The 27,775-nt window shown below is 27.5% G+C and overlaps 4 protein-coding genes across 6 annotated transcripts; all 4 read right to left on the reverse strand.

Annotated features, from left to right (window-relative positions):
- Window positions 1-397: 397 nt before the first annotated feature.
- Window positions 398-925, reverse strand: LOC113873528 (agamous-like MADS-box protein AGL61). The gene has a single exon (XM_027511683.1). The coding sequence runs from the start codon at window positions 923-925 to the stop codon at window positions 398-400; it is 528 nt and encodes a 175-aa protein (XP_027367484.1).
- A 3,448-nt stretch (window positions 926-4,373) lies between these two features.
- LOC113871858 (agamous-like MADS-box protein AGL62) lies at window positions 4,374-5,039 on the reverse strand. Its single transcript, XM_027508952.1, has one exon. The coding sequence runs from the start codon at window positions 5,037-5,039 to the stop codon at window positions 4,374-4,376; it is 666 nt and encodes a 221-aa protein (XP_027364753.1).
- A 6,071-nt stretch (window positions 5,040-11,110) lies between these two features.
- LOC113871859 (agamous-like MADS-box protein AGL62) lies at window positions 11,111-11,827 on the reverse strand. The gene has a single exon (XM_027508953.1). It carries the CDS (start codon window positions 11,825-11,827, stop codon window positions 11,111-11,113), a length of 717 nt encoding a protein of 238 aa, XP_027364754.1.
- A 5,965-nt stretch (window positions 11,828-17,792) lies between these two features.
- On the reverse strand, window positions 17,793-22,585 carry LOC113872970 (inositol-tetrakisphosphate 1-kinase 3-like). Of its 3 annotated transcripts, none has more exons than XM_027510890.1 (10): window positions 22,170-22,585; window positions 20,853-20,934; window positions 20,628-20,660; window positions 19,622-19,742; window positions 19,241-19,339; window positions 18,908-19,027; window positions 18,621-18,797; window positions 18,429-18,484; window positions 18,247-18,331; window positions 17,793-18,148 (listed from the first exon to the last, which is right to left on the reverse strand). In XM_027510890.1, the coding sequence occupies exons 1-10, from the start codon at window positions 22,319-22,321 to the stop codon at window positions 18,057-18,059; spliced, it is 1,017 nt and encodes a 338-aa protein (XP_027366691.1). In that variant the 5' UTR covers window positions 22,322-22,585; the 3' UTR covers window positions 17,793-18,056. The 3 variants fall into 3 exon arrangements, with proteins under 3 accessions (XP_027366691.1, XP_027366692.1, XP_027366693.1); XM_027510891.1 differs by lacking the exon at window positions 22,170-22,585 and adding an exon at window positions 20,359-20,425 and having other exon boundaries at window positions 18,000-18,148; window positions 20,853-20,935; XM_027510892.1 differs by lacking the exons at window positions 20,853-20,934; window positions 22,170-22,585 and adding an exon at window positions 20,359-20,425 and having other exon boundaries at window positions 18,000-18,148; window positions 19,622-19,734; window positions 20,628-20,644.
- Window positions 22,586-27,775: the final 5,190 nt, after the last annotated feature.

The raw sequence follows: 27,775 nt of genomic DNA on the forward strand, positions 1-27,775 counted from the left end.
CTTACCTAACAATGAGAGGACCAAACACAACGCAAAAAGCTGTCTGATGATTATGCAAATAGACCACGAATCCACAACTTATCTTCTGCCCTCTTAATTTATATGTCTTTGCTTATGTTTTAAAGTTATTTGTCAATGATGGTTACCTCAATTAGTATAATCGTCTAATAAAATTTAATAATATATTGAGTTCATTCCTAATACAGACCTGCCCAGTCCTAGGCAATTATTTTCTGACAAAAGATTACAAACATAATGTGATTCAAATGAGGATCAGGGGGAAAAAAAAAGATCCAAAGAAACCTTTAAAAAACAATAAAAAATAAACAAATGAATAAAAGCTTTTGTCTAATGCAAATCATTAAGAAAAAACCTTCCATCAAAATAAATAAAACTTCTATAACATCGCTAGCATCAGCATCAATTCACCTGCTCTTTCAGCCAATTTCCTTCTTAACTCATAAATGGACACCATAAACTGCTCCAATTGATCACCACTCATCTCATCAATGGACTCGTTCCACCAATCTACTCTATTCCAAACCTTAGCCAAAGTTTCAGTTTCAGCAAGCTTCCTTTTTTCTAACTCCAATTTCTTCATGGCTTCCTCATATTGCTTATTATGCTCTTCATAGGACACCGATTTGCCTCTTGACTTTGCAGCCTCAAACTCTGTGGTTCCTTTGAGATAACGGGTAATGATGGCATCAATGTTGGGTTCACCAAAACAGAAGAGTTTGTCAGCAGGAGAGAACACAATTATGGCTATATGAACATCGCATAAAATGCAGAGCTCGCTAGCTTTTTTGAACAACCCAGTTCGTCGTTTTGAGAATGTGACTTGCTTGTTACTATCCTTGTCAAGCTTCTTAATCTCAATCTTTTTGCGGCCTGTGGTTTTCTTCCTCTGCTCAAACATATCCATGGTTAGAGGAAAATCAACCTATGTTATGTATGGTCTAAATACTCCACAGTATTGGTTGTCGCCACAAAATATTGTAATTGAAATGATTTATTATATTGGAAAATCCGCGTTTGATTTATCCTTTTATTAAAATCCTATAATTTTGTCCTCTATATATTAGATTCTAATTAATCATAATTAATATTTAATATATTATAGTATAATTTTATAACAAAATTTTCTTACATCAGTATAAGTTTTACACTTCATCTAAATCTTTCATTTAACTTATATCTAACGAATTATAATTTATTATTTCACTTACCCTCAAATATATGTTAATTAAAAAATTCAGATCAATTACATGAATGTTTAGACTTACATGAGTCTCTTATAATTTAAACTTAATTATTATCTTCTAACATTTCCTTAAAGTAAATAAAATGAATATTAATTGAAAGATAATAGTTTTTTCTAATACAAGATACAATAATCTTAATTAATCTCTATGTTATAAATAATAATTTATTATTTAAAAATTAGAGCATTAAAAAAATTACTCTCCTTCACATTATATATTTTTATATTAAAATTGATTAAAAATATACATGAATTATACTTTTTAATATAATAATTTTACTTTGTGGTGAATTTACTCTAAATTTTGAAAATTTAAATTATTATTTAAATTTTTTATTAGTTTATATAAATTTTTATATTATTTGTAAATATTTATTTTATATTTATAAAAAATTATGTATTTTCAAATTTAGAATTTATTTTTATTTTATTATATATATTGACATTTAATTAAAGAAATTAATACTATATAATAAAATTATATTTTAAAGTTGTAATTTTTTTGTTAAATTTTTATTATTTTGATGCATATTATTTATAGTATAAAGTTAGTTTAATAATTTTTTAAAAACATATTGTTTACAATAATTTTATTATATATATATTGATTTATAAAATATTAAATCTTATTTTTTAATTATTAATTTATATGTATATTTATTTTAAAATAAAATATTTGTGTATTTATAAACTAGTATATGTAAGAGAAAGAGAAAAAAAATAATGAATGAGAAATAACTGTAAACACATATATTATATATAATGGAAGATGTATGTCTGATTTATTCTTATAATAAAATCCTACAATTTCGGCCTATCTTAGATTATAATTTTGAACATGGTTTCAATTAATGAAAGGTAAATTATAAAATTGATCTGAGATTTTGTTTTGTGAGAAATATTTGTGTTTATGGAAACCAAGTTGTGATTCCGTTTTTCTCTCCTTTCTGTAGGGGCGCTAATATATACATAAGGATTTAAAAGACTTGTTTAGTCAATTAATTTCTTCACATAAAGGTTGTTTAGCAATTATCCGTGGACAAATGATAATCAATGTGAGATTATTGAGTAGGAATCAATTTTAATTCTTATATTTTGGACGAACTTGGCATAAGATTAAAAAAAAAATCAATTCATATAATTTTTCTATGAGATTAAAATTATTAAAAAAATTATTAGATTTGTTATTTTTTTTATTGGACAACAATATAAATTTAGAACATATATTTTATATATGTTAAATGATTGGCGTCATGTAAAAAAATATGACAAACACAAATAAATTTATAAATTCAATATTTAAATTTTTTATGACTTCAAAATATTATATTTAATATTGATTTAATTCTTTAAATAAATATTAAGTCATTTGAGTATCAAAAGATGTAAAAAGAACATTTAAAATTATAACTTAATTAGTATCATTTGAAAAAGTTATTCGACATAAAAAATGCTTTAATATCCCAATTGATAATATTTTTTATATTTTAATAATTTATTTACAAAATATAGTTTAAAATAAATATTTTTAATATTATTATATTTTAAATAAATATAAATATAAAATGCTTGTACCATACGTGTAAAATCGGGTTTATGATTATCAAAGTATGAAGTTATGCATGTATATATAAACTTTTGCGTAATGACACTAACTAAATTAATCACCGAATGCAATATTAATGTTTACTTCTTTTTCAAAATAACTTCAAGATTAGGAAGTTATAAAATCTTTAATCTTAATGCATGATTACATGAAACCCCTATCTCCTTGTTGAGCATTATGAGAAGATTTTGACTTTTGAGAAACGTATCATACAATCTTTGGCTGTTTATGTTATTTAAAATTACGTTAGATTGAATCGATAATTGTCAAACAATTATATTTCCTAACAAAATAAACTACTTATACATCTAATTTTATATGTTCAAAAATAAAGTATTTAAGTAACTTTATTTATATATATTGAAATTAATATAATATATACTTCTCAAATAATTTTTTTATAATTTTTGTTTTAAAAATTTAATTAAATAATTAAAATAATATATAATTATATTTGATATCAAGTTATTGATGACTAAAAGTTTTTAATTTTGCACTGACCAATTTTGTATTACAAATTTTAAAAAAAAGAAAAAAGTGTGGGATAAATTAAGTATGTGTGTGTGTGTATATATATAACATCAGATGTTATAAAATATTATATCATAGCGTAATATAATATCTTTTTAGTACTTCTATTTGGTGATGGTTTTTGTCGGAACCTTAAATCCAAACCAGTCAATGATTGCCTAAAAAATATATAATTTTTTTTCAATATCTTAAAAATTTTAAAAATATTTATATTTTTTAAATAAATTACTAATTATTATTATATATTATACATATTTAATATAAAATTAATAATAATAGTTATTTCGAGAGGAAATGTAATGTCATCTTTACATTGGAATGAAAATACCAACATACTGCATATATACACAAGAAGAGGCGTAACCGTCCATGTCCCATATCTTTCAAAGCGGCCAAACTCAAACGTTGAAGCTCATCCTCACTTAATAGCGTTCCCTCTCTCACCTATTGTCTTTTAATTGCAGTGTGGTTAATCTATTTACACATAGTTAATACCTCGCTTATTGCTGAAAACAAAGGAATACAAGTCTGTAACTAACGTGTCCATTTTGCCCCAGACATGTCACCCAATCATTTAACAACAATACGATAATTCAAATCAGGGAAATATAAAAAAATTGAAGTACATTCTAATTGTGGATTATCTCATATTAATTTGGAGTCGATAACTTGTTCGAGTCACTTGAAACCATCATGCTATCAATGCACTAGAGTTAAAATATACCATATGTATCAACTATAAGCATTTATTTGAATAAAGAAATCTGTATGTACAAGAACAGCAACAAAAACAGTCTAGGAAAAAAAAAAGACGAAATTTCCTTCCCCAAGAGTCCTTGATGAAAGGGCAAATTATTTTCAACCGGTGTTCGCTCTTATTGAAAAAATAGGAAATAAACAACTCGTGGGGTACCAATTTGTGATCCACCTCTCTGGATCCAAAAGCATAACAAAAGTGACAAAAAAATAAGATCAGAGATACCCATTCCGAAAACCGAGATAATGAGCATTAGGAAGTGTTGAAGCAATATTAATCCCACCACCAGATTTGTTCTCAAAGGCATCATAATGTGCAAGTCCATTAGCCCCAACAATTGGTGAAGGTGATATATTAGATTGGTCCATCATGAATTTGGTAGCATGTTTTTCTATATTTTTCTTGAGCTCCTCAATTGAAGCCTTCACCTGTAGCAATTCATGCAATCCAAGCTCATCAATAGGACTCTCCCACCAAAACTGTCTCTGTCTAGCTTTCCTCACATGATCAAGCTCTTCCCCTCGCTTCTTTTCAATCTCCAAATGGTTAAAAAGCTGAGTCAATTGCATGTTGAGATCACGAACATTAGCATTTCGATGCGCCTCAACAAGTTGGTGAGCACTAGACTCTTGTGGAGGGTTTCGTGTCATGTAACGGTCGATGAGGGACTCAACTTCTGGATGGCCAAAAGAGAATGCCTTATCAGCTGGAGAGAAAACTACAATTGCAATCTCTACCCCACAAAGGGTGCAAAGTTCGCTAGCTTTCTTAAAGAGTCCTGAACGACGTTTAGAAAATGTAACTTGCAAATGACTTTTTTTGGGTATTTTCTCAATTGGGATCTTTTGGCGACCTAAGCTAGACTTCTTATTCTTCGACATGGTCGAAATGAAAAGAGAAAAAATAAGCAATGAGAGAGATAGAAGAAGATAAAAAAGAAGGCCAAATTATGCTTCTTTTGGCATTGGACTCCTGGAGTGGAAACTGACATCAGTATATATATTGCAAAATCTTTGGTTTACACATAACCCAATTAATTTTCCTTTTTATGTGTTTTATTTCTTTTTATTATTAGTCCAAAACTAGGAAGTTATATAATCTTTTGTCTTAATAAGTGATTAAATATTGTACGAAATTAGTTGGCATTATAAAAGATTTTTAACTTCTGCAATATTGCATCACAGTATTCATTTCTTCGTATTACATGCGTTTGTTTGTATACAAAACCCATCAATAATTTTTAAGACAATCTTTGTTATTAGATAAAATTTATATACAAAATCCATCAGTGTGAGGATCCACTTATCAGTTATGAATGGCAAGTCCTATGCTAGGAGTAGGAGATTTATAGGGTCTATGAACTGTATAATTACAGCAATCAACTTTTGTAGTATTATTATCAACTAATAGTATGAGTCTCGACTCTTGTATATTTAAAAAGTTTCACTTATTAGTTAATAAAATTCACTTGAATTTTACTTTTTCTACAAAACATGAACGTAATGTGTTAAAATTTAGTTGTTAGCTTTTCTCTTTTTCATTCACATATTAAGTATAAGTACAAGAATTTTTAAAGCAGTTTTAATAATTTTCAAAACTTGAAAAATTGGTTTGTAAAACTAGATATTTGAAATTTCTATAAAAGATATTCAAATAATTCATAAAATTATACCTAATTATGTTTAACATTCAAAATTTATTCTGCACAATTTTTTCTTTACTAGAATATTTTTTTTTCAGTGAAAAAAATAGGAGAGAGATGGATAACACATATTTCTTGGACTCTGGCAATGGTTTGCCCATAGGATATTGCTTCATAAAAGGGCAATAAATTTGAAGTCAATTTTTATAACATTTTTTTGTATGTAGGTTTATAGAACATATTTCAGTATAAATTTTATATAATTATTTTCATGAGATAAAATGTTTTCTTAGAAATTATTCTCAGTCACAATTTTTAGAAAGTGATTTACCGTCGTTTTTTAAATGTTTGATTTGTTAACTAAAATGGCTTTTTTCCTCTAAAAGGTTGTGAGCCAACAAAATAATTTCTGTTGATTCATATATCTATCTTTCGTTAATGTATTCAAGGGCTCATTCCAATTTTGCTATACAAATTACTATGAGGATTTTTGTAATCGAGGATTAATGTCAAGAGTTGTTTGTATATTTTATTTTTGTGTTTAGACAGTTGGCAACATGGATAGAAATTTTCTGTCCTATATTCGCGTTCCACCAATAAAAATCTTACACCTCAATTTTACAATTCATAGTGATGTAAATCTCCTCCTTTTCCTCTTAATGTCAAACTTTTTATGTTTCTCTGCATCCTCCTCTTCTCTACACACAGCTTTAGCATTTATTTATTTATTTAGTTACAGACTTGGAATTTGATTCAGATCACAATTCTCTTCTAATCCGCTCAAGCTTTTGAACCATCCTTGTTGCAAATGTATGCCTTGTTTCGAGCCACAGGTCCAATTCCCTAGTTTCTCCTTTGTTGCCTCTAATTTGATTCAACGTGTGTTATTAAATAGGATTTGATTTCGGTTTTAATTCTTATAATTTAAATCAAAGTGCGTTAATTTATAGAATATTGGTTTCATCACGTATATATGCTTGGAAAGTTTTTGATGAAATATCATACAAGAAAATGCTTTCGTGGTTATGAGAAATCCCAAGTTAATCAATGCTAATCTCAAGCTTGCTTTGTGAAAATAAAATTGTTTATAATGCAGAGACGATTAAGCGAATAAGTAAGATGGGATCTGAATAGAACTCCAAAAGCTTGCAATATGAAAACAAAATGCTGTACTGTATAAAGAAAAAGAGATGAGTGCACATAGGAAAAAACAAGCTATCGTTAACGGGGCAATAGTATAAAAGAGTAACGGTGTTAAGAATGAGCCATATGAATAAGAAGCTAATGTGTATACTCTAATTGAAGTGCAATATTTATATTGTTGAGACAAAATAACTTAAACATTAGGATTGTATTAGAGATGAATATTGAGAAGCAATGCATATCGAGTAATTTTTATTTATTTATTTATTTATAATTAAGAGATATATGAGAAAGGAAGATAGAGAAGTGTAAAATAAGATGAATAATATAATAAAAGGGAAAAATATCTTAAAAATAGAAAAAATACTAAATTTGAATTAATATTTAGTTTTGGAGAGAAGAAGAAAAAAAGATAAATTTTATGTTTTAAATGAATATATTTAAATTTAATATTTATTTAAAATAAAATATATAAATTAATACATTAACATAAATTTAATATATTGATCATATATTTATTACTGTAAATGATACATAATTGTTTTAATTTAAAATTAAAAATATACATTCCAATTTTTTTTTCTTCCAAAATTTCTTTCCAAACATAAAATAAAACCTAGAGATCATGTGGTGATTCAAATACAAACCCTAGAAGTCATCCTTTTGTTTTGTTGCGTTGAAGTGATTTTTGCACCACGAAATTCTAGAAATCTCCTCTACAGTAGTTTGTGTTCTACTTTTTAGTTTTTAAAATTATATAAATAAATAAGATGATACGCTAATTAACATTCATAATTAAATAAGATGTTATTTTTCTCTAAATACATATTCTATATATAGTATAAACTAAATAATTTCAATAACCATCGGTTTAGTAAAAGGGAATTTTAAAAATTAAAATTAATTAAAAATATTCTTAAAATTAATATTGTTGCAATAAAGTCTAAATGGATAACTTTATTTTTCATTAAAAAAATTTTAAATATGATAATTTATTATTTAATCAATACTTTTCATTTTAAAATGTCTGGATACTATTTGATAATTTATTATTTTAATTAATTTGAATGCTTTTTTTAAGAATTTTGTTTATCTTTGAAAAATATTCTTTATACATTCAAGGAGAAGTCTTGTGTGTATATATATACGACATAATGAAAAAATAATTAATTCTTAAAAAAATTTAAATAACTCTTAAAATGTTTTAATACAATTTATTTATAGAGAGATTAATATCTTCACCCATCATAACATCTTTGCAGGTGTTCGAAAAATTAAAATTTCAACAATATGAAATTGTACTACTACGTAAAAACTGAAGTACAAAGTTGACAAATTAAAATCTTAAAAAGTTTGTATAAAAAAATCTGAAAAAATTGACTATCAAATAAACCCCATCCAAATCTGCCATTTCTTTAATCAAACAAATTAATTAAAACGTCATACTTCACCTAAAAATACATCTACCTTTATATATTAAATATAAATCTTTAATTTTAACATACAATGATTTTAGAAATCATTTTAAATAAAAAAATTAAGACTTTTCTATTTCGTCATTTATCTTATTCAGTATTTAATTTTTTTTTATTCAATTTTAACTTGAGTTTTGAATTTCAATTTTTTCAAAACTATTTCTTAATTTTAAAAGATTGTCTGTTTAATTTAATTTTTTAATATAACTAGAGATATTACTGATAATCTGTCTCTATATATTAAATATAAGTTTTTGTTCTTAATAAAAAAAAAATAGTGTTTTAAGAACTATTATAAATGAAAATATTTTTTATAACCATTTTTTTCTCATTACATAATATTTTTTTTCTATATTAAGCACTTAATTTAAATTTTAAAATTTCAATTTTTTTTCAATGTTATTATTAATATCCATATATTATATATGCACTTCACAACAAATTTAATAATTCTATAATAATGTTTTAAAAACGAACCAAGGAATTAAAGTGATTGTTAACAATTAGCTAAATAAGTAGTCTCACTTTTTAACTTAACAATCAACTATTTTAAATCTTAACACAGTAATTAGATATTTTATATTTTTATGCTATTTGATTTTATTCCTTTATAAAAAAAATTAATCTCTAATTTTAACACTTTTAATTATTTATAATGATATAACTAATACTACAAATAAAAACCTCATAAAAATATATTTGATTTTTTTTTCTATCTGTCTCACATTACTTCTCTAATTTAGATATTAAATTTAGACGTTTATAATATGTAATAATTTTTATTTATAACATAAAAATGCTCCCCTAATAAAAAAAATATAAATATTTTTATCATTAACAATAAGTGTTAAATTTTGACACTTATGTATTATTTTACAATTTTTTTAAGATATATTAATTTATTGGTTATTTAAATTTTTTTTATCAACTTAATAAAATTTTATATAAAAATAAAATTAATAAATATTTTATTATTTTATTTTATTTTAATATATAATATATTTTTTAATTATAAAATAAATATTAAAATTTAAATAATATACTTATAAATATTTAAATTATATGAAATTTGATATATAAAAATTATAAGAATAATATAAAATAATTTAATGGTTGAAATGATAGTTTTGCGTATAATAAGTGATTAAATGGTGTGTGTGAGTCATGTCTTTGAAAAATGACTTAATTAAACGTTAAATGCAAATTATCTAACAAGTTTTGGCTGATTTAGCGTACATCGTCGTCGTTAAATCTAAATTAGAAGTATAGAAAACAGAAAAAGCAAAGTAGTATGTGAACGATTCAATCGTCTTGCAACGTGGACAATGGGTAAAATCACATGAAAATTAAAAAATAAATTGCATTAATTAGATGATAACATGTATAATTATATAAATAATCGGTTTTCCAATAAACACAGCTCTTTCGCACGAAAATTTAAGTTTTTTCATATAAAAAATAGAATAGTCATATCCGTTAGAAGACGACTTAGCAAGGGATCCATTCTATTTTTTTTCAAAGAAAAAATTACTTTTTGATTAGAAGATATGTTTGATAAAATTTGCAACAGTTATGTAACTTCTGAAAATAAAAATCACAAAAAATGTGAGTTAGTATCTCAAAAGTTGAAAATGAGACGTTTTAAAAAACTTTATGTGGATGAAGTATTGTAATTATTATATATTTTAAATTTTTATTAGTATATAATTTTATAAAAGGATAATCACTTTAAACTTCTTGGAGTAAAATGATAATTAAAATAAAATAAAATAAATATTTTTTACAAAATAAATAACTAATAAAAGTTATAAATTTTAAAAAAATTATATGCACGGCCCTTTGAGATTAATTTGGAGGTTTACTCATAAAAAATAATATTATAAAATTATTTTTTAATCAAAATTAAAAATTAACATTTAAAATAATTATCATTTAATAATTCTGACTAATTCTTGCACAAATCTTCTTCATTAGTTTGGGTTAAATAAAATGGCATATGAATGATTAAGTAAATGTATGTTTTGGTTGTATGCTTATTGATCATAAATTTACTTTTATTTTAACACTTTTAATCATAATTTTAACTTATCTTGTAGGGTGAATTACACACGCTAAGTCATTTTAATATGTGTTCAATTCTTATGTAATACTTTTATGTTTATCTTTTGTTCGTTTTATTTTAGCACATATCTTCCCCATTCTTTTCACCCCTTTATTTGCAGTTCGTAGATTGTTCAGATGAAGGAATTAAGTGAACTTGCTGAACATTAAAAGGATGTACTCTCAGAGAAATGTAAACCGTTTTTTTTTCCCAACAGGAAACTAACATTTAAAATCAATCTCATACATTATAACATGTTTTGATATAAAACCGATAATTGAGATTAATTTAAATATATTCTAATCACATGACAAAATTAAAACTTAATCATAATTAAGATGCCCTTTATTTAACTAATACTAATAAAACTACACCACTACAGTCCCAATTACATAACAAAGAAATGCACGAGAATACATTCTAACAATACATGATGACGATGGTTCAAAGACAATGAACATCCGAACCCTATTGATCAGTCATAACCATGTCATACACATGAAACTAGTTCACCCTGCCCTACATTGAAATAAATTAAAACATGAGTTTGAAAAGTAAACAGAGCATCACCATTATATATATCTCAACGGATCAATAGAAACCAGCAGGTCCAAACCCTCCCATGCCCATGCTATTATACGCATGGTAACGCATCATGCTTCCATCAAACATATGATTCGGAAACATCGATGGCTGAAGCATCTGAGGGGGAAACACCTGAGGTGGAGGTGGCTGATGAACAAGGTTGGAAGAAGACGCGCCGGTAAAATACTGAGCCGGGTTAGCCGCAGTCTGAACCAGGAGCCTGTCAGCGAGGCGCGCTACATGTTTCTTCAGCTCCTCCAACGCCCCTTTGAGCTCTTCCAGTTGGGCTCTGTTCATCTCCTCAAAGGGCTCGGCCCACCAGAACTGGGCCTGCGCCGCCTTTCTCATACGGCTCAGCTCCTCGCCGCGCTTCCTCTCGGTGTCGAGCTGGTTGTTGATCTGAGTGAGCTGCGCGTTGAGTTCACGCACGTTGGCGCTGCGGTGAGCCTCGATGAACTGCATGGTGCCCGAGTTTGGCGGTGGGGCGCGCGAGAGATAGCGATCTATGACGGCGTCCACGTTGGGGTGTCCGAAGGAGAACACCTTCTCGCCGGGTGAGAACACAACGAGAGCCACGTCAGCACCGCAGAGGGTGCAAAGCTCACTCGCTTTCTTGAAAAGCCCACTGCGACGCTTTGAGAACGTGACTTGAAGGTTGCTCTCATTGCTCATTTTCTTCATCTCAATCTTTTGGCGACCACGGCTTTTCCTTAAGCTCGACATGGCTCAACCAAAAATGAAAATTTGTGGTTACAAAAGTTTAAAAAAAATGGAGATGGGTTATATAATAAGCTTAGGCTATGTATATATCATGGCACATAGAAAGTGGCAGAGTGAAGGGCTCAATTTATAGGCATTGTTTGAGCGGATGCTTGATTCAATGCGCGCTTGTTGAGACACAAACACAGAGCAGAAGCCACACCCTTTCGTTGCATTCAAGTGGTTTCTGGATTGAGAGATTATGGAAATCCTCTCTGCATGCCATATATGGGAGGAAATTTAATGTTAAAAAAATCGAGGTCTCGGTGCATTTCGAATTATACTTTAGCTAATTCAGAATTTTTTTTTTTAGATAACATTTTTGCTGTTTTTTTTTTTCTGTAAATTACCATAAACGATCTTATTCTTATCGATTTTTGGAAAAACAAAAAGTTTAATATGGAGAATCTAGTTAAAAGGTATTTGTAATGTAGCAACCTAGCAGGCGACATCATATACCCAAAGAGATGCGATTAATTAAAGTTGTATCATTAAAAAGAAATTAACTTTTAAATAAACTGTTGCTGTGATAAAAGGAAGATGCTAGTTATTACAAAAATTTTGTTAGAAACACGCAAGTAAATTTTTTTTTTTATTTGTAATATCTTGTAGTTTGACAGAATATATTAATATTTTGTATAAGCAAAGTTATTTATTAATAGTATATATCATCATATTAACATAAATTTACAATATTTTTATTAATATTTATTAAAAATATATTAATGAAAATTAATTAAATTAAATTATCAATAAATGATATTTTTTTAAAAAGTGTAAGGCATAACATTTCCAGTTGTTAAATCAAAATACACACGTACCCAAAAGTGTAGAAATTAGACAGTAGTCTATTATAGTTATCTTGTAATTTTAGAAGGAATAATTAATGTTGTGAGATAAATGTGTTAAAGAAATCACCCATCAATATACAGAATGTATGAAAATTATTTATATATTAATTACTAAATACAAATAAATAAGATACATTATTGTTTGATGTTTATTATATTATTGCTGTTGTGATCGTGGTCTTTTAAATATACATTATTCCAATCGTTTTTATTCTTAATTTCCAATGAGTAAACTCAAAAAAATATTCCTACTTCGTTGCTGAAAAGTTGCATTCATCTAAGCTACTACTAGTTAAACTAATATTACTTACAGCTATCCTCGTTTTGTAATTAAACAGAAAATGATGTAACAACTCGTTCCCAGAAGGTGGATTTGTTCACGTTTTGATAATCTAAGTAATTGTGATAAGTAATCATAATTAAAACCAGAAAAACCCTAAAACAAAGAGAAAGCCGGATGCAATTATTTAATTAATTAAGACCCGATAATATGACAATCATGTTTAAGTTTTGTTTCCTATGTTATTCTCCCTTAAAATTAGCAAGTTTGGAACCCTCAATATCAAAAGTATTTGGAAAGTTAGCTTCAAATTTTGGAATAGGTAGAAAATAGAAGGACAAGTTAAAATTCTATTTGTGTGGAAAAAAAAAAACAAATAATTATTAAGACAGATTGTAAACGTAAACAACCAAAGGTTGAAAATCTGAAATTAGAAAGATATTATATATATATAATCAACGTGGCTTAAAGCCCAAATAGAAAGAGACTATAAAAGTTGGTTATGTATGCCATGTCAAGTGAGCAATTAATGAAAATTGTAATGTGAGAACACAAGTTAGCACAAGGAAAAGATCTAATAGAGCTAGGATTCTTGAAGTTACATGTCAGCGTTAAATATGTGCAAAGCATTCAAAAAATAATAATATTTTTTTATATTAAAAGTGATATTCTTTCTATTACAAAATAATTAGCATTTTCAAGTGTTATACAATAATAATTAATTAAAAATTAGGGGGGAAAAAGACCATTAGTCTAAATTAATTTTTTTATGATTGTATTTAATACTTCATCACTTGAAAAAAAAAACTAATTTTACAATTATTAAGATATATAGAATGTTTAAAGGATGATTAAAAATCATTATAATATATATATATATATATATATATATATATATATATATAAAAAGAGAACAATGTTGGAAAAAATATTAAACATTTTTAATATTATAAAAATGAAAATAATTTTAAAAATTATTAAACTAATAATAGTAATAAAATGGAGGGAAGTATGTAATGTTAGTAAAAAAAAACGAGGGCTAACGCAGACAAATATCCACTGCAAACTAATTATTATTTATTAATAATTTATATTAAAATAGTATCTGTTATAATAATTTTTTAATAAAATATGAATTATTAATATAAATAATTTGAATTTATACTAACGAACTAATAAACAAATTTATTTGTATTAGACATTGATATATAATATACTATACACTTTACTCACCAAAAGAAAAAGTATAGCACACTCTTCGTTAACATAGACTTTTAAAATTGTTATTAACAGATTAATTTTTGTAATATTATTAACGAGAGTTATTTTAACATTTAAAATTTTTTATATGTCAGAAAATGATTTTTTCAAAATAATTTTACTGTATTACAAACAAAAGTAATATCTTTTTCATACTCTTTTTATTTAAAAGTAAAATCCACCTAATTATTGTAAAGATGACTTGGTAGATAATTGTTCTAATATAATTAAATGTCTTGAGTTTAAGTATATTAAAATGCAGTTACATTATAATCTCAAAAAAAAAATTATCCATAATAATTTTATCCAATTTGAGCTAAAATGTCAAATGCATAACGTGATGTTCATAATAATACCATGTATTTTCTTACACTTTACATTCTTTAGGATTTTTTAACTCTTTTTTTTTCAAATTTTTTAGAAAGTCCTAGAAAATTTTTTCCAAAAATAAATTATTTTAAACGAACACATAATTGAATCATGGTTTGTGATTCTTGAATTTTTCTTCTTTCACTGGTATTATTTTAATAGTTTTTACTTGTGAGTTCTTTTTATTTGTTTATTATTATTATTATTTAATAAGCTATTAATTAGTTAAGATGGCATATATAGTTTTCATCATATAAAATAATTTTTAAAAAGCTTTAAAAAAACCAAAATAGTTCCTAAAAAATATTATAGTCAATTTTAATGGAAGAACTAGCATGTTTCATGAAAAAAAATAAAGACTAATGACTTTTGTTTTTTTAAAGACAATATTAGATCTTATGTTATCAGTGGATCGAGATTCTACTGTTTATCGTCTTAGATATCTGTTTGCATTTTTTGTACGTATTAAGATTAAACAGTAACTGAGTTAATGGTAGCCCTATTTGATGTGAGGAAGTGGAACTGAGAGAAGAAACTTGTACAAGAGCTTTTGCAAAAGAATCTTGGTGCATTATCTTGTGACTTTTTCTGTCTTTTGTCTTTGATTGAGTTGTTTGTTATTTGAACTTACGTTTCAAGCTTTTTCACTGTTAAGGATTAGATAGAAATGAAAATTAGTGATTATTGTTTGAGTATGAGGGAAAACAGAAAAGCGAAAGCTTAACGAGCTTCTCTTGTAAATTAGCGTTGTTCATTCGATTTAATTGTGTTTAACCTTATATACTGTGCATTTATTTATTTTTTAAAATAAAAAATTAATTCTTTCAAAGGTCAATATATTTTTCAGTAATAATATCACTAAAAAAATTTCCTCAAAATTAACTATATCTAATTGTAAATTCTCCATATTAATGATGAATCAGATTCTATAGTTATTGTTATCAATCATTGAGTAAATCAACTAGTTTCATTGTTCCAGTTTAAGTTATAATCTTGAGCTTCAGTCTAAACAATAAATATTCTACAGATTTTATTTTGGAAAATTATAGAATTAAAATATAATCCATAAATGTTATTTTGTATTTAGAAAATCATTAAATAAAATGATTTGATATTGAAATTATTGTAATTTCATTTGTCTGCATTTAGAAAATTATTTAAATAATTGGTTGAATTTGAATAAGTTGGATTGAATTTTAACTTTAAATTCATATCCTTATTTTTGTAATATTTTTCCAAATTTAAGTAAAATAAAAAAAATGAATTTATTTCATTTTAATGCATTCTAAATATAAATTTTGAACTTTAAAAAAATTCAAAAGTTAATTTTCTATAATAAACGAATCTATTAGAATTTATCAATAATGTAATTTTTGTTTATACTATTATTTGATCATAATATTTTATAAAACTAAAATAAATAATTTTTGCCATAATTATTTCCAAAATTATACTAGTACATTTTATAATACCTAGTGTAAAATTTTGTACATTAAAATTATTTAATTTTCTGATTTATTGTTTATATATTGTATCAAATAAATGTATTTATACCTAAAAAATATTATTTATTTAAATATATAATCCATTTCTATATATTAAGTTTAAATTTTTATTATTGAATAATATTATTTTTAAGAATTATTTACATTCTCATTATGCCAGAGGATTCTAACAATCAATATTTATTTTTATTCCTTATAAATGTTATTTTTCTATTTTAATTTAAAATTTAATTGGATTTAAATACTAATATTGACATACTTATCTAATTAAATCTATATTTCTTCCTTAGATCAATTGAACTTATTATATATATATATATATATATATATATATATATATATATAATCTTAATTTAACATTATTTTTAAATTTTGATATGCTGTATCAATAAAAATGGAAAAGTATTTTTTTAATCATGTCATGATTTGAAATTTAAAATTTTATCTTTTTTTTTAATTTTATTTTGTATAATAAAATATTTATTACTATTAATAAAATTATTATTATTCTCTCTAATTTACAGTTACTTGTATTTTTTCGAATTTAGAAATTTATGCAGTGCACAAAAAAACATTAATTCTATGATATCTGTCGGAGATATATAACTCCTTTAAAATAAGAGATTTAGTACATAGCGTAAAATAAAATAAAAGGTTATATAAATTATTTGGGAACTTAAATCAACAATAAAATTTTAAATAATGAGTATAATTTTAATAAATAGTCAATATAAACATTTTAAATTAAATATATTATGAATATGATTTATTTATATTAATTATTAAAAAATAATTATTACTTATATAATAATTTATAATGACTGTGTAAATTAAGTTATATTAATGATGGAAATTAAATTTTTAGCTTTATATATTAATATAATTTAATTTGAATACAATAACAGAATAATCCAATCATAAAATGTTATACTAGTAAAAAAGAAATTGATTTTTGTAATAAAAATATATAAAAAAATCATCAATATGTTTTTTTTATTTTGGCTATCGATGTAAAAAATTTTACAAAAATTGCATCCAAATTAAATTACACATATATCAATAGAAATTAAATTAAATTAAATTAAATTAAATCAATATAAATTATATCTAACATTTTTATTAAATGATTTAATCTTAAATTTAAGAGTTTCAATAAAATATTAAAGCCCAACTAACCCACAGAATATCTGGGCCAGTGGGCTTGAAGCCCTGAATGCGTTGCGGCCCGTCACGTTTGACCAATGACGTTAGTTTTCAGACTGAAAAAACAAAAACTTCAGCTTGGGGAAGGTATAATGCAAATGAATCTTTATGATTCATTACAAAACAATAAAAATATAAAATGTTTACACAAATTATGTAACACAGGAGCACCAAAATACTTAAGTTATAGTCATATTTAATGACATATAATATTAATTAAAGTTAAATATATTTTTCTTATGAATATAACTAAAATTATAAATTTTATTACTCATTTTTTTTAGTTTTATTTAATGACATTTTACTGTTCGCTATTAGTTCTACCTCAAGAATATACAATAGAAGTGTTACAATTTGTCAAATATCAATTGCATGGTCTGTTGGTCTTGCAGTTGCAGCATGATATGGTGCAAGTATAGGAACATTTTAACGCAATAAAATAAAAATTCTATAAAGGTAATATTCAAGCCATTCGGAATTTCTACAAAAGATATTTAGATCTTTGTAGTTATTTAGCATCGCCAAAATTTGCATTAATGGATGAGGGAGCATATATATATATATATATATATGTAACTTACAAGAGTGAGACAATGAGAGATTGGAGAGAGCCATCTTTCAACCATTTAGAACATTTTGGTGGGTTCATCATTGACATTGTAAGGGGTATAAATTTTCAAGAAAGCCAGAACCTGCTCAATGGATCCACTAACTTTCCTTTTATTTTAAGTAGGAAGTCTCTTATTACACTTGTTCTGCACTAGGCTAAGTAGAAAATCGGTAAATACGTGCTCATAGCCTGGCATTTTTCCATAACCTGCAGCACATAAAACCAAGAAACACATTTAAGAGAATGTCTACGACACAATTTATGCACTAACATGCAATCATAGTAAGTTGTACTGTTGTACTTGCCAGGAAAGTAGTTGATATCAATGACGTAAAACACATCCTTGGTTCCATATTCCCGAATCATATCTATGTTGAACATGCGGAGTCCCTGGAGATGGTGTGCAACTTAGTTTTAGTATATCATCTGAATATGAAAAAAAATGAATGCAAAAGAAAGTAACAAAAGAAATAATAATAATAAATACCAATCTATGGCGGAGCTCACTCGCAAGCCTCTCCAACAAAGGTCTTGGTGGATGTTCTGTTACAAAGTGTCAATAAGTTGAAATGAGGCACTAATTCCAGCCATTTACACCAAAGCAATTTGTAGCATGTACTCGCACAAATCACGTAACTACATACAAAGCCTCAAGAAAGGGAAGTTTTCCGAGTCTCACCGGCAACATTAGGATCTAGATCGGTGTCATCTGCGGAAGCTGCCGCACATGAAACTCTTGGGAAACGGAATACACCTGCAACTTTTGATAGCTCCAGTTTACTGATATTAGGAAGAGAGAAACGCTTCACAACCTTTATGGTTTCCCCAACAATATAAATCTTAAAGAGAAGACCACCTGCATTGTCAAGTCCCAAAACGAATAAAACACAAAAAGAAAAGAAAGAGGTTCGATAACAGCAAAAATTGAACACAAAAAGATCATGTTATATGGATTAGTTCACAAACCATGATTAACAAACTCTTGTAGAACCAGTGGAGGTTCAAGCTCTGAAAGAGAGAATTCATCATAAGCAAGAAATAGTTCATGTGACTTTGCACTGCCATCCACAACTAGTGGTTTTGCAACTGAAAATTAACCAAAAAAAAAAGGGAATAATTTTAATATACACGTATCTACACACAACAATTGAGACGGCAGTATATCTTAAACAACCTAACACAATCTTTCGCTAGAAAAACAAATACAACAGATACAAACAAGGTTCTTTGGAGCGCACTCAAATATACCCATCAATGCAGAGGTTGACTGAGTGCAGAAGATTAGACAAAGATACATACCTAATGGCAACTTCATCTCTGCTTTAGCGACTTCATAAGGGATAGTAGATGGGTCTTTCTCTTTTGTAATAACTAACTGACGTGGAATGCCAATCTTACCTGAAAACAACAGTAATTAATATATAGATGCAGATACTGGTATTGCAGAAGCCTAGTTTACCATGCATGAAATACAGATTCAAGTTAAGAAATTGAAAAGCCAATGCATTCTTCTAACATTCCATAAAAATAAAAAATAGTTGAATGAGTAGCTCAATACAAGAGCAAGATGTATGCTGATGATTCTAGTACTTCTGAATAAAGATTCATGTACTATCCTGAAACTTTCATATGGGGAGTTTTAATTTTTGTTGTTCTAGTAAATTGAAGTAAACAAGTTACCATGGCAGTCAGATAAGTTTAGATCCACCACATCTTGCAGCATGGATTGGCGGTTGTGTAAATGTTCAATTGCATCCGGAGGGTCAAGGACTGCTACCTCTGGATGTTTTTGCCTATAATCCTTCAAAAATAAGAGAGGAAGAAAAGGTCAAATTAGCCCCACAAAATACATACTTTACATACCATCTAGAAAGTATGAAACAATCACCAATTACATATTGTCAGCCAGCTCTAATCATTTTAGCAGAAGAAGACCAATATTGTAATTTATCATCTCATTAAACTGTCAAGCAAACCAGTTTTAGGAGATGAAAGAAACAAAAGATAAAATTTTCATAAAGTCAAATTGGTGAAAGAATTTAACTAGACTTCTCCTGCACTTAATGTATTATTAAACCAACTGTCAGAAAACTTCTCAACTCAACTCTTCTAAGCTGGTATCGTTATATTTATCTGGAAAATTTTTATATTATTACATTACCAGACACGGTTGCGTTTTGGGGTGTAGCATCATTGCCTTCTAACCTATAAGCTCAGCTAGCCTTGAACTTAAAGAAATTTGATCTCCATGCCATAATACTGTAATATTCACTATCAAAAGTATAACAGAAACAACACTTTCGTCTAAGAAGCAATGAACCAAATAATAGAGAGAAATAATAATTTGTTCTTTGTGCAACAAACTCCAGCCATGCCTAACCAAATTATTTACATTAATCACAGAAGTAAATCCTCACTTGTTTGAACACTTGGGGACTGATTTCAACTATCTGATCATGATTCATGATGAGGAGAGCATGAACTCTGCAAATTATGTCAGACAATAATAAGTTTTTAAGAATCCAGAAGATTTGGGTTGTCCAGCCCATCACCGCCATTTCATACTTAAGTCCTAGACTAAGGGTACTAACAATTTTCATGCAATGCCATGAATCTGTATTATTAAAGCAACACAACATTGCCACCACAATGTGAAAGTAGATGGAAGTGTCTGGAGTTCACAAACCTCAATAATCTCACGCCAGTCCTCCCCTGACATCTGGAAAAAACAAATAGCCAGAAAGGTTATAATAGAGAAGGAAACAGAAGTAAATCTTAAAATGCTAATAACCGGTCACTGAGCCAGAAATTCAGCAAAACCAAAAATGAAATCTAAAAAAAAAAGGCAGACACTTACGAAGAATTTCAAATGTCAATAATGATAAAATGCTGAAAGAAATGTCACACAAACCTTGTGCAAGATAATATCAAAAGGACCTTGTTCGGGTAATGGCTTGTTTAGATCAATGGCGACAAAGTATATCCCCTTGTTCCTGCATTATACATGATTTTTAAGCATTCCTATTGAGAGTGTCAAGGTGACTCACAAAATATAGTTGTTCGAAGATTTTTTTCAAGAAATATTTTGCCAGCCATTTATTTCAGAGTAATAATATGTGTATATATGCACACCATATGAATGGTCAAAATTGGTTTTACTTAAAACTAATCTTGACTGTTCAAGCAAGATTAAATGGTCAAGATTAACTCGTATTGCAACTTGTTTATATTTTCATATATATTTTTTTTTAACTATAAATCAAGCTAATCTTGATGTAAATCAATGAAGTGCTAAAAAATTCTTCGGTCAATTTAAATTTTATAAAATATAATCTATATGACAGAAACTTTAAATTATGAGAAGGCTTCTGATTATACTGGTGTAAGTCAATATTACTCATACACCTTTACATAATTTTTTACAGGATAATTTTATCAAAAAAAGCATACAGCAATTGCTTAGCACTTCGTTGATATATTGTCAAGATTAACACTCTTGAAATATACAAAAATAATAACAATGAAATTATACTTTTATTGTTGTTCAATTTTTACACATAAATAATCAATAATTCATGGTAGAATTGATAAAGATTACATTTAATGTAATGTTGAATGGAATAACAGACAAATTATATTTCCTCTAATGCAGATGCCCAGTTGGCATCAGTCTTTTCAGTGAACAGACAACATTGGTGGACAATAATGTAAATTTGACATTCCAGAGAAGCAAAGTAAATTAACTTAAATTATGAATAAAGAACAATGTACTAAGGTTTGACCTTGGGTTGTCAGTGTGGAAAAATCCAAAGGAAGTAGGGCATAAATGTTGGAATATTCTTATTTAAATTAGAACTGAGAAAAGACCAAGATATCATATACCAAGCAGCAAAATCGTTAAGTTCAAAAGAAATTTAGAAAGAAAACAAAAGGGAAAAAAAAAACACAGTTGCCCGGGTTCGACTGACGAAAGTGATAGCCATTAGACATGGTGCAAAATTGCTCAAACATTACATACAACACAGACAAAGACACGACGTGTGGCGTTGAACCCCACCACTGCAAAAGGCGCTTTAACGCTAAAGAAGCAAAACACGAAACAAATGAAAAGATCAAAATAAGAAAAAGAAACAAAACAAAAGAAAAAAGTCCCTTGCTTTGGAAAACCCATTTGTGGAAATTGAGAACATGAATATGCATGCAGATGAAGGTGAAAAGCAAATAATACCGTGCAAGGGCAGTGAAGCTTGGTTGAAGAAAGCTCTTCTTCTTCTTCGACGTTAAGGCGTAACCAACCACCACCTTCTGCCCCGAAAACGGGGTCGTTCCGGCTTGTTTCTCTTCTTCTTCTCCGCTTGAGATTTCTCCGTCAAGCCTCATCCTGGCACCCGCCACAAACCCCTTGATTCAAAGATCAAATCTTTTCCCCTTCTTTGCTTCAATTTTCCCGCGGCGGAGTTCTCAATCTCGAAATCAAAACGGAAACGAAATCTGCGAATCGCACAAGAAGGAACAGAGGAGGAAAACGATGGAAAAAGAATAGAGGAGGCCTAGAGAGAAATGTGTGTATGGGAAGAGGAATATTCAGTTTGCAGAAGAAGAAGAGAAAGATTGGATTTGGGTGTAATTGTGAAAGAATGGAGTGAGTGAAATGAGAAGCATATCTATATATTATATATAATTTAATATAATACAGTGCTGTGATAGTGCCAAGGTTGTTGAAATGAAACTCCTCCCCCTTTATCCTTTCTCAGTTTTACCCTTTGTCTGTCATATTTGTTTGTTTGTTTAGTATTTTTTGTAACGTAAGGTTGATAATAAAAAGCATTAATAAATAATTAAATCTTATTAAAAATTATAATATTTAATCTTATTAATGTATTAAATTTTTATATATTTTTAAATGAGTATTAAAATATTATTTATTTAATTGAATTGTTGGTTGGCCTACTCCGTAGAAGTCAAACGATTATAAACACCTGCTCTATGGGGTTGGGACTTTTGGGAGTGGGGTATATGATTATTTTTCTTTTTCTTGTTTTGCCAAATGGGATTCATGGTATTTGGTAAGAAAGCAGGGTAATCTTTTATCTTATCCATGTTATCTTTGTCATTATTAAAAGTGTCTTTTTTTATAATAGATAAAGTCTAATTTTAAAAGAGTGAAATTTATTATAATAATAAAAAATGTCTTTGTTTTATAATTTTTAGTAAAGTGGGTCCATTTTAAGTTCCCGTACTTAAAATCGGTTAGGATTAAAAACATTATTTTAATTATCTATTAAATATATAATCAATATTTGTTATAAATTGATTAACTTTATTATAAAAGTTGAATAAAATTTGTAACATTTTCTTAATTATAAAAACATGTCAAAGTGATGAATATATTTTTTAGAGTAGTGAAAAATAATAAACATTCCATTTTAATTATGCAGATAATTTTAAGATAAAAGGAGATTATCTAGAGCATTTCACACCATGCAAAAGGTTATTAAATAAATAAATATATATATATATATATATATATATATATCATGGAAAATGCTAAAAAAAACAAGAAAAAACAAATATTCAGAGAGCAGCTACACTACCGCGCGAATATACATATTTCCTCTCCCATGGTTTTAGATTTGAGAGATGACCATAAGAACCAGTTTTATCTTTCTAAGCTTTAGTTTATCGAACACTTAATATAACTTAAATGCATGGTCACATTTTTGGATATTGTGTAAAATTAACTGTTTGTTTGTTTTGAATTTATTTTAACGCCACTGCATACTAAAAAGAATAAAGAGCAAAGTCCGTTTGTCAAAAGCGCATTGGAACGCGGTATTTGGCACTGAGAAAGCACACAAATTCTCATTAAATGTATTATGAATGGTATCATTGGTCAAAACTCATCACAAGAGTGCAGATAGAGGAAAATTGAATCTTGATATCTCATTATCAAAGTAAATTTTATAAAGAAAAATGAAAATGTGAATTTTCTTAATTATTTTGTAGTAACAAAACACTACCTTTATAAACATTTAAGCTCTATACCCAATATACTTTGCGCGAAATATAAATTTCACTTATTATAAGCATTTGATACCTCTTAGTCTCTTACACGGACATTTCTTCTTTACTAAAGCTTTTAGTTTGTATTGCATGCATGCATCTCTACCCCTCGTATGTAGTCCTGTTTACCAGAAGAAAAAAAAAAGTGTCTCTGCTACTGAAAATAGAGAATTTTGATCATATGATATTTTCCTTTTACATAGAATAATAATATAAAATTAAAAAAATATGAATAAAATTTAAGATAAAATCTATGATACTTTGAATAAATGAGAAAGTTTGATAACTTTTTTTATACGCTAGAATAATTTTGACCGTTAATTTTATATGAATAGATAATAGTGGTAATGATATAATTAAAAAAATATGTTAATATCTTTTCATCTTTAACATATTAAAAAAAATACAATCGTTAATTTAGATGGTATAGAATATCTACTCAATTTATGAGTATCACATTGAGTACTAAAATTTAATGGTATTTTCCTACAATTCATTTTTAAACTCCAGGTAATCCGTAAATTAATGATCCTTATGAATTGTATTATTTTAGGATCGGAGATATCATTTCAGTTACCATAATGAAGCTTCACAGTAAATGTTTTGTCCAAATAGTCACTGTCTCTTTTTTTTCCACGGTTCTACCTTTCCATAAATTAAAATGATCCCAACTAAAGTGGGCAACTAGCCTATTTTTTATGGGGTTTAAATGACTTTAGTTTGTTATGACCTGTAATCAGATATCGCATTAAATATTTAAATAATTTGATTCGAAGTAGATTAAATAATCATAGATGATAGGATTTTCCTACTAAATTTTAATGAAATATTTTCATGTTGTTTAAATGACTTTTAGTTTGTCTATGATCTGTAATCTGATACCACATTAAATATTTAAATAAGTTGATTCGTAGTAGATAAAATTATTATAAGTTATAAAGTTTTTTTTATTAAATTTTAATTTTTTAAAGAGTTCCAATTCAAATTTACTAATTAAAATAAAACAGCTCTATCTATGCCAGCTGATTTACATATTCGATGGTAGGTTCAAATGTCATTTACCTACCTCTAGTTAATGTTCATTTTTCATATGCCAGCAATGAAGAATATTGCAGAGAGTCTGAGAATATGCTTAAAGTTGAACCAAGTTAATGCGAGATTTGGGGGCCAAACTCTTCATTGCCCACCACAAATTGACATTCAGAGTATAGGATTTGTGATGTTACGCCATCTAATTAAAATAAGGTGGTAACTAATCGGGCCTTGTAAAAGCGCCCCCTAAATATACGTGCTTAAGTTCAACATCAAGTCAATTCTTTCACGATGATATAATTATTATTTTTTTATTTCTTCTTTTGGGATTTTCTTTTAATCGAAGTTCCACATAGGACTGATGGCACTACAGGAGATTTGCAATCTTCTTGATTTTATGTTTTCAAACCTACCTATTTTGAGCTAAGAGATGTATACACCTAATGACATTAATTGCCTTGTCCTTGAAAGAGATATAAATTGAATTTTAGTACCCAAGGTTGCTCATACAATAACTCTCGGTTAGCTGTATTGATCATTCACTTCATTAATAATTTACATATTCAGGTGAGTTTGGATTTGCATTTGATCCATTACAAATTTACATTTATTTAATATTATTAATATAACTTTTGCATTGATACGATTTTTAAGTATGTTCAAACACTATTCCAAATTGACTAACTGTTCTAGCCTTTTGGAGATCTCATAGTAAAATAGTTGCATCAATATCACATCCTTTGTTCTTTTTGACGGAAAGATAAAAGCAGCAACGTGATTCATATTCCTCACATGCTCCAAATTTATCCTATTTATCGGTTGACTTATCAGCATATACTTTTTGCTCAAATTCCGTCATCCACTTTGTTCTTATTATTTAAAATAGTATTGTATCAAACTGTTGCATGGCATGTGACATCAATGCACTATACCCAATTATAAAATCTGGCTTTTGGATGAGTTTGAATCCCTCGTGACCTTACATTAGTCCAAGGAGCTGCACACTTGCAAGCATTTTAGACCTCCTTTGCTTTGACCCTTGTCGTTTGTGTTGATTGAGATGCGATGAATCATAGCTGATGCCTGATTAATTGGAGCTTTGGATTCTGTGATTCCCACCAAATTATCCACATAAAAAAACTGTAGAAGACTTCAATGATTTTGAGAAAAACAAGTATTATATAGTTCTTTCACATTAACAAAATTAGTTTCTGAGTAAATGACCAGTGTCATGAAATTGTTAATTATCACGGCTGCATGATGAATTAGGTTTGAAAGTGATGAAAAGATTCACCTCAATGTTTATTTAATAATTTATGATGAATTTATTCACCATCGTGGCTTTCAACATTGTAAGACTTGCGAAACTAAAACTAAACTCAACAGAAATAGGGATGAATGTATATTCGCAATTGGAATTAGTTCTTTAAGTAGCATCTTGCTCGTCACGTCTCGTAAGATATAATTTGAAACTGCATGTTGCCTGTACAGAATATTGATAGCTAGCATTTGTATCAACTAAATGGTCATCCAAAAACTTAGGCCATATTTGTCTTTACACAAGACATAGATGCTACTAGCCAAAGCAGTAAAACCAAATAATCGTAGATTAATTTGCAACATGATTCATGTATATATAATTTATGCTTCATTATACCTTGGATCATCTCAATTTCACCTTTGAATCTTCTCGTTTTAGTTGTTATAATATTATCGTCATAGTTTATAAATTTATAAAACTAAACACCATGCCATGTTTTATTTGTCGACGATGTCGCGTGGTCTATTGACACAACAAGGTCTTCCTGCGAATGGGAAAAATATGACAACGTCACCAGTTTCTTTAGGCCTGCGGAAACTTCACACTCATATCATATGCAACAATTCATACAAAAATGCAAATGGTATTGTTATCTTATCCACATGTGTTGGTATATATCCATATCTATATATAAAAAATCCTATCGGCCAGTGCGTAGGTAGGTGTAGAACTTCCTTAGAAGCGCACTGAATTTGCAGTTTTATATTTTGCCTTGTCAGTGTCATGTGGCCAAGTGGGGGGAACTTTATTGAAAGTTCAAATCCTTTGAGATGCTCTGTTGCAAATTACATACACTTTGTGCATAAGGCTCACGTGCTGCTATATATGTGTTTCAACACTTCGCTACGTCGAAGCTTCAATTATTATTATCTATCAGGTGCACATACCTGGACATATTAAAGGGGCACACAATAGTTGTGCAGAAACATCATGAAAAGAAAAATAGTTGTACAGAAACAGACACTGTATATCTTAAAAAAATGATACATTTGTAACAAAATTTGAAGACTTCTTTTATACAGATTAATTTTTTTATTGGATCCTCCTAACTATTATTTTAAGTGCATTTTTTTTGGTTAAAAATCCGGTTGAAAAATATTAAAAATCAAAGGAAGAGTGCATTTATACACTTTCCAATCAATAAATATTTTAAATTTCTTAATGAATAATTTAAAGATACTGAACAATATTTCTCTTCTTATTTTTTTATTTCTATCTATCATTTATTTAATTTAATGGTCTTCTTTCTTATATCCTAAGATTTGTTGTATATGAGTAGCATAACCCAACTTTTTTTCTTACAATGTCTTAACATTTTATTGTATTCTTTCCAATGGCTGCTTTGAATTGGGCTTTTCATCAGCCAGCCCAGTTTAATGACCTGTTGTTACTAAACATTGGGAGTTGATTCTGGCAAA

The sequence above is a fragment of the Abrus precatorius genome, unplaced genomic scaffold (genome assembly GCF_003935025.1).
Source record: "Abrus precatorius isolate BTA unplaced genomic scaffold, Abrus_2018 Scaffold7, whole genome shotgun sequence".
Classification (NCBI taxonomy): domain Eukaryota; kingdom Viridiplantae; phylum Streptophyta; class Magnoliopsida; order Fabales; family Fabaceae; genus Abrus; species Abrus precatorius.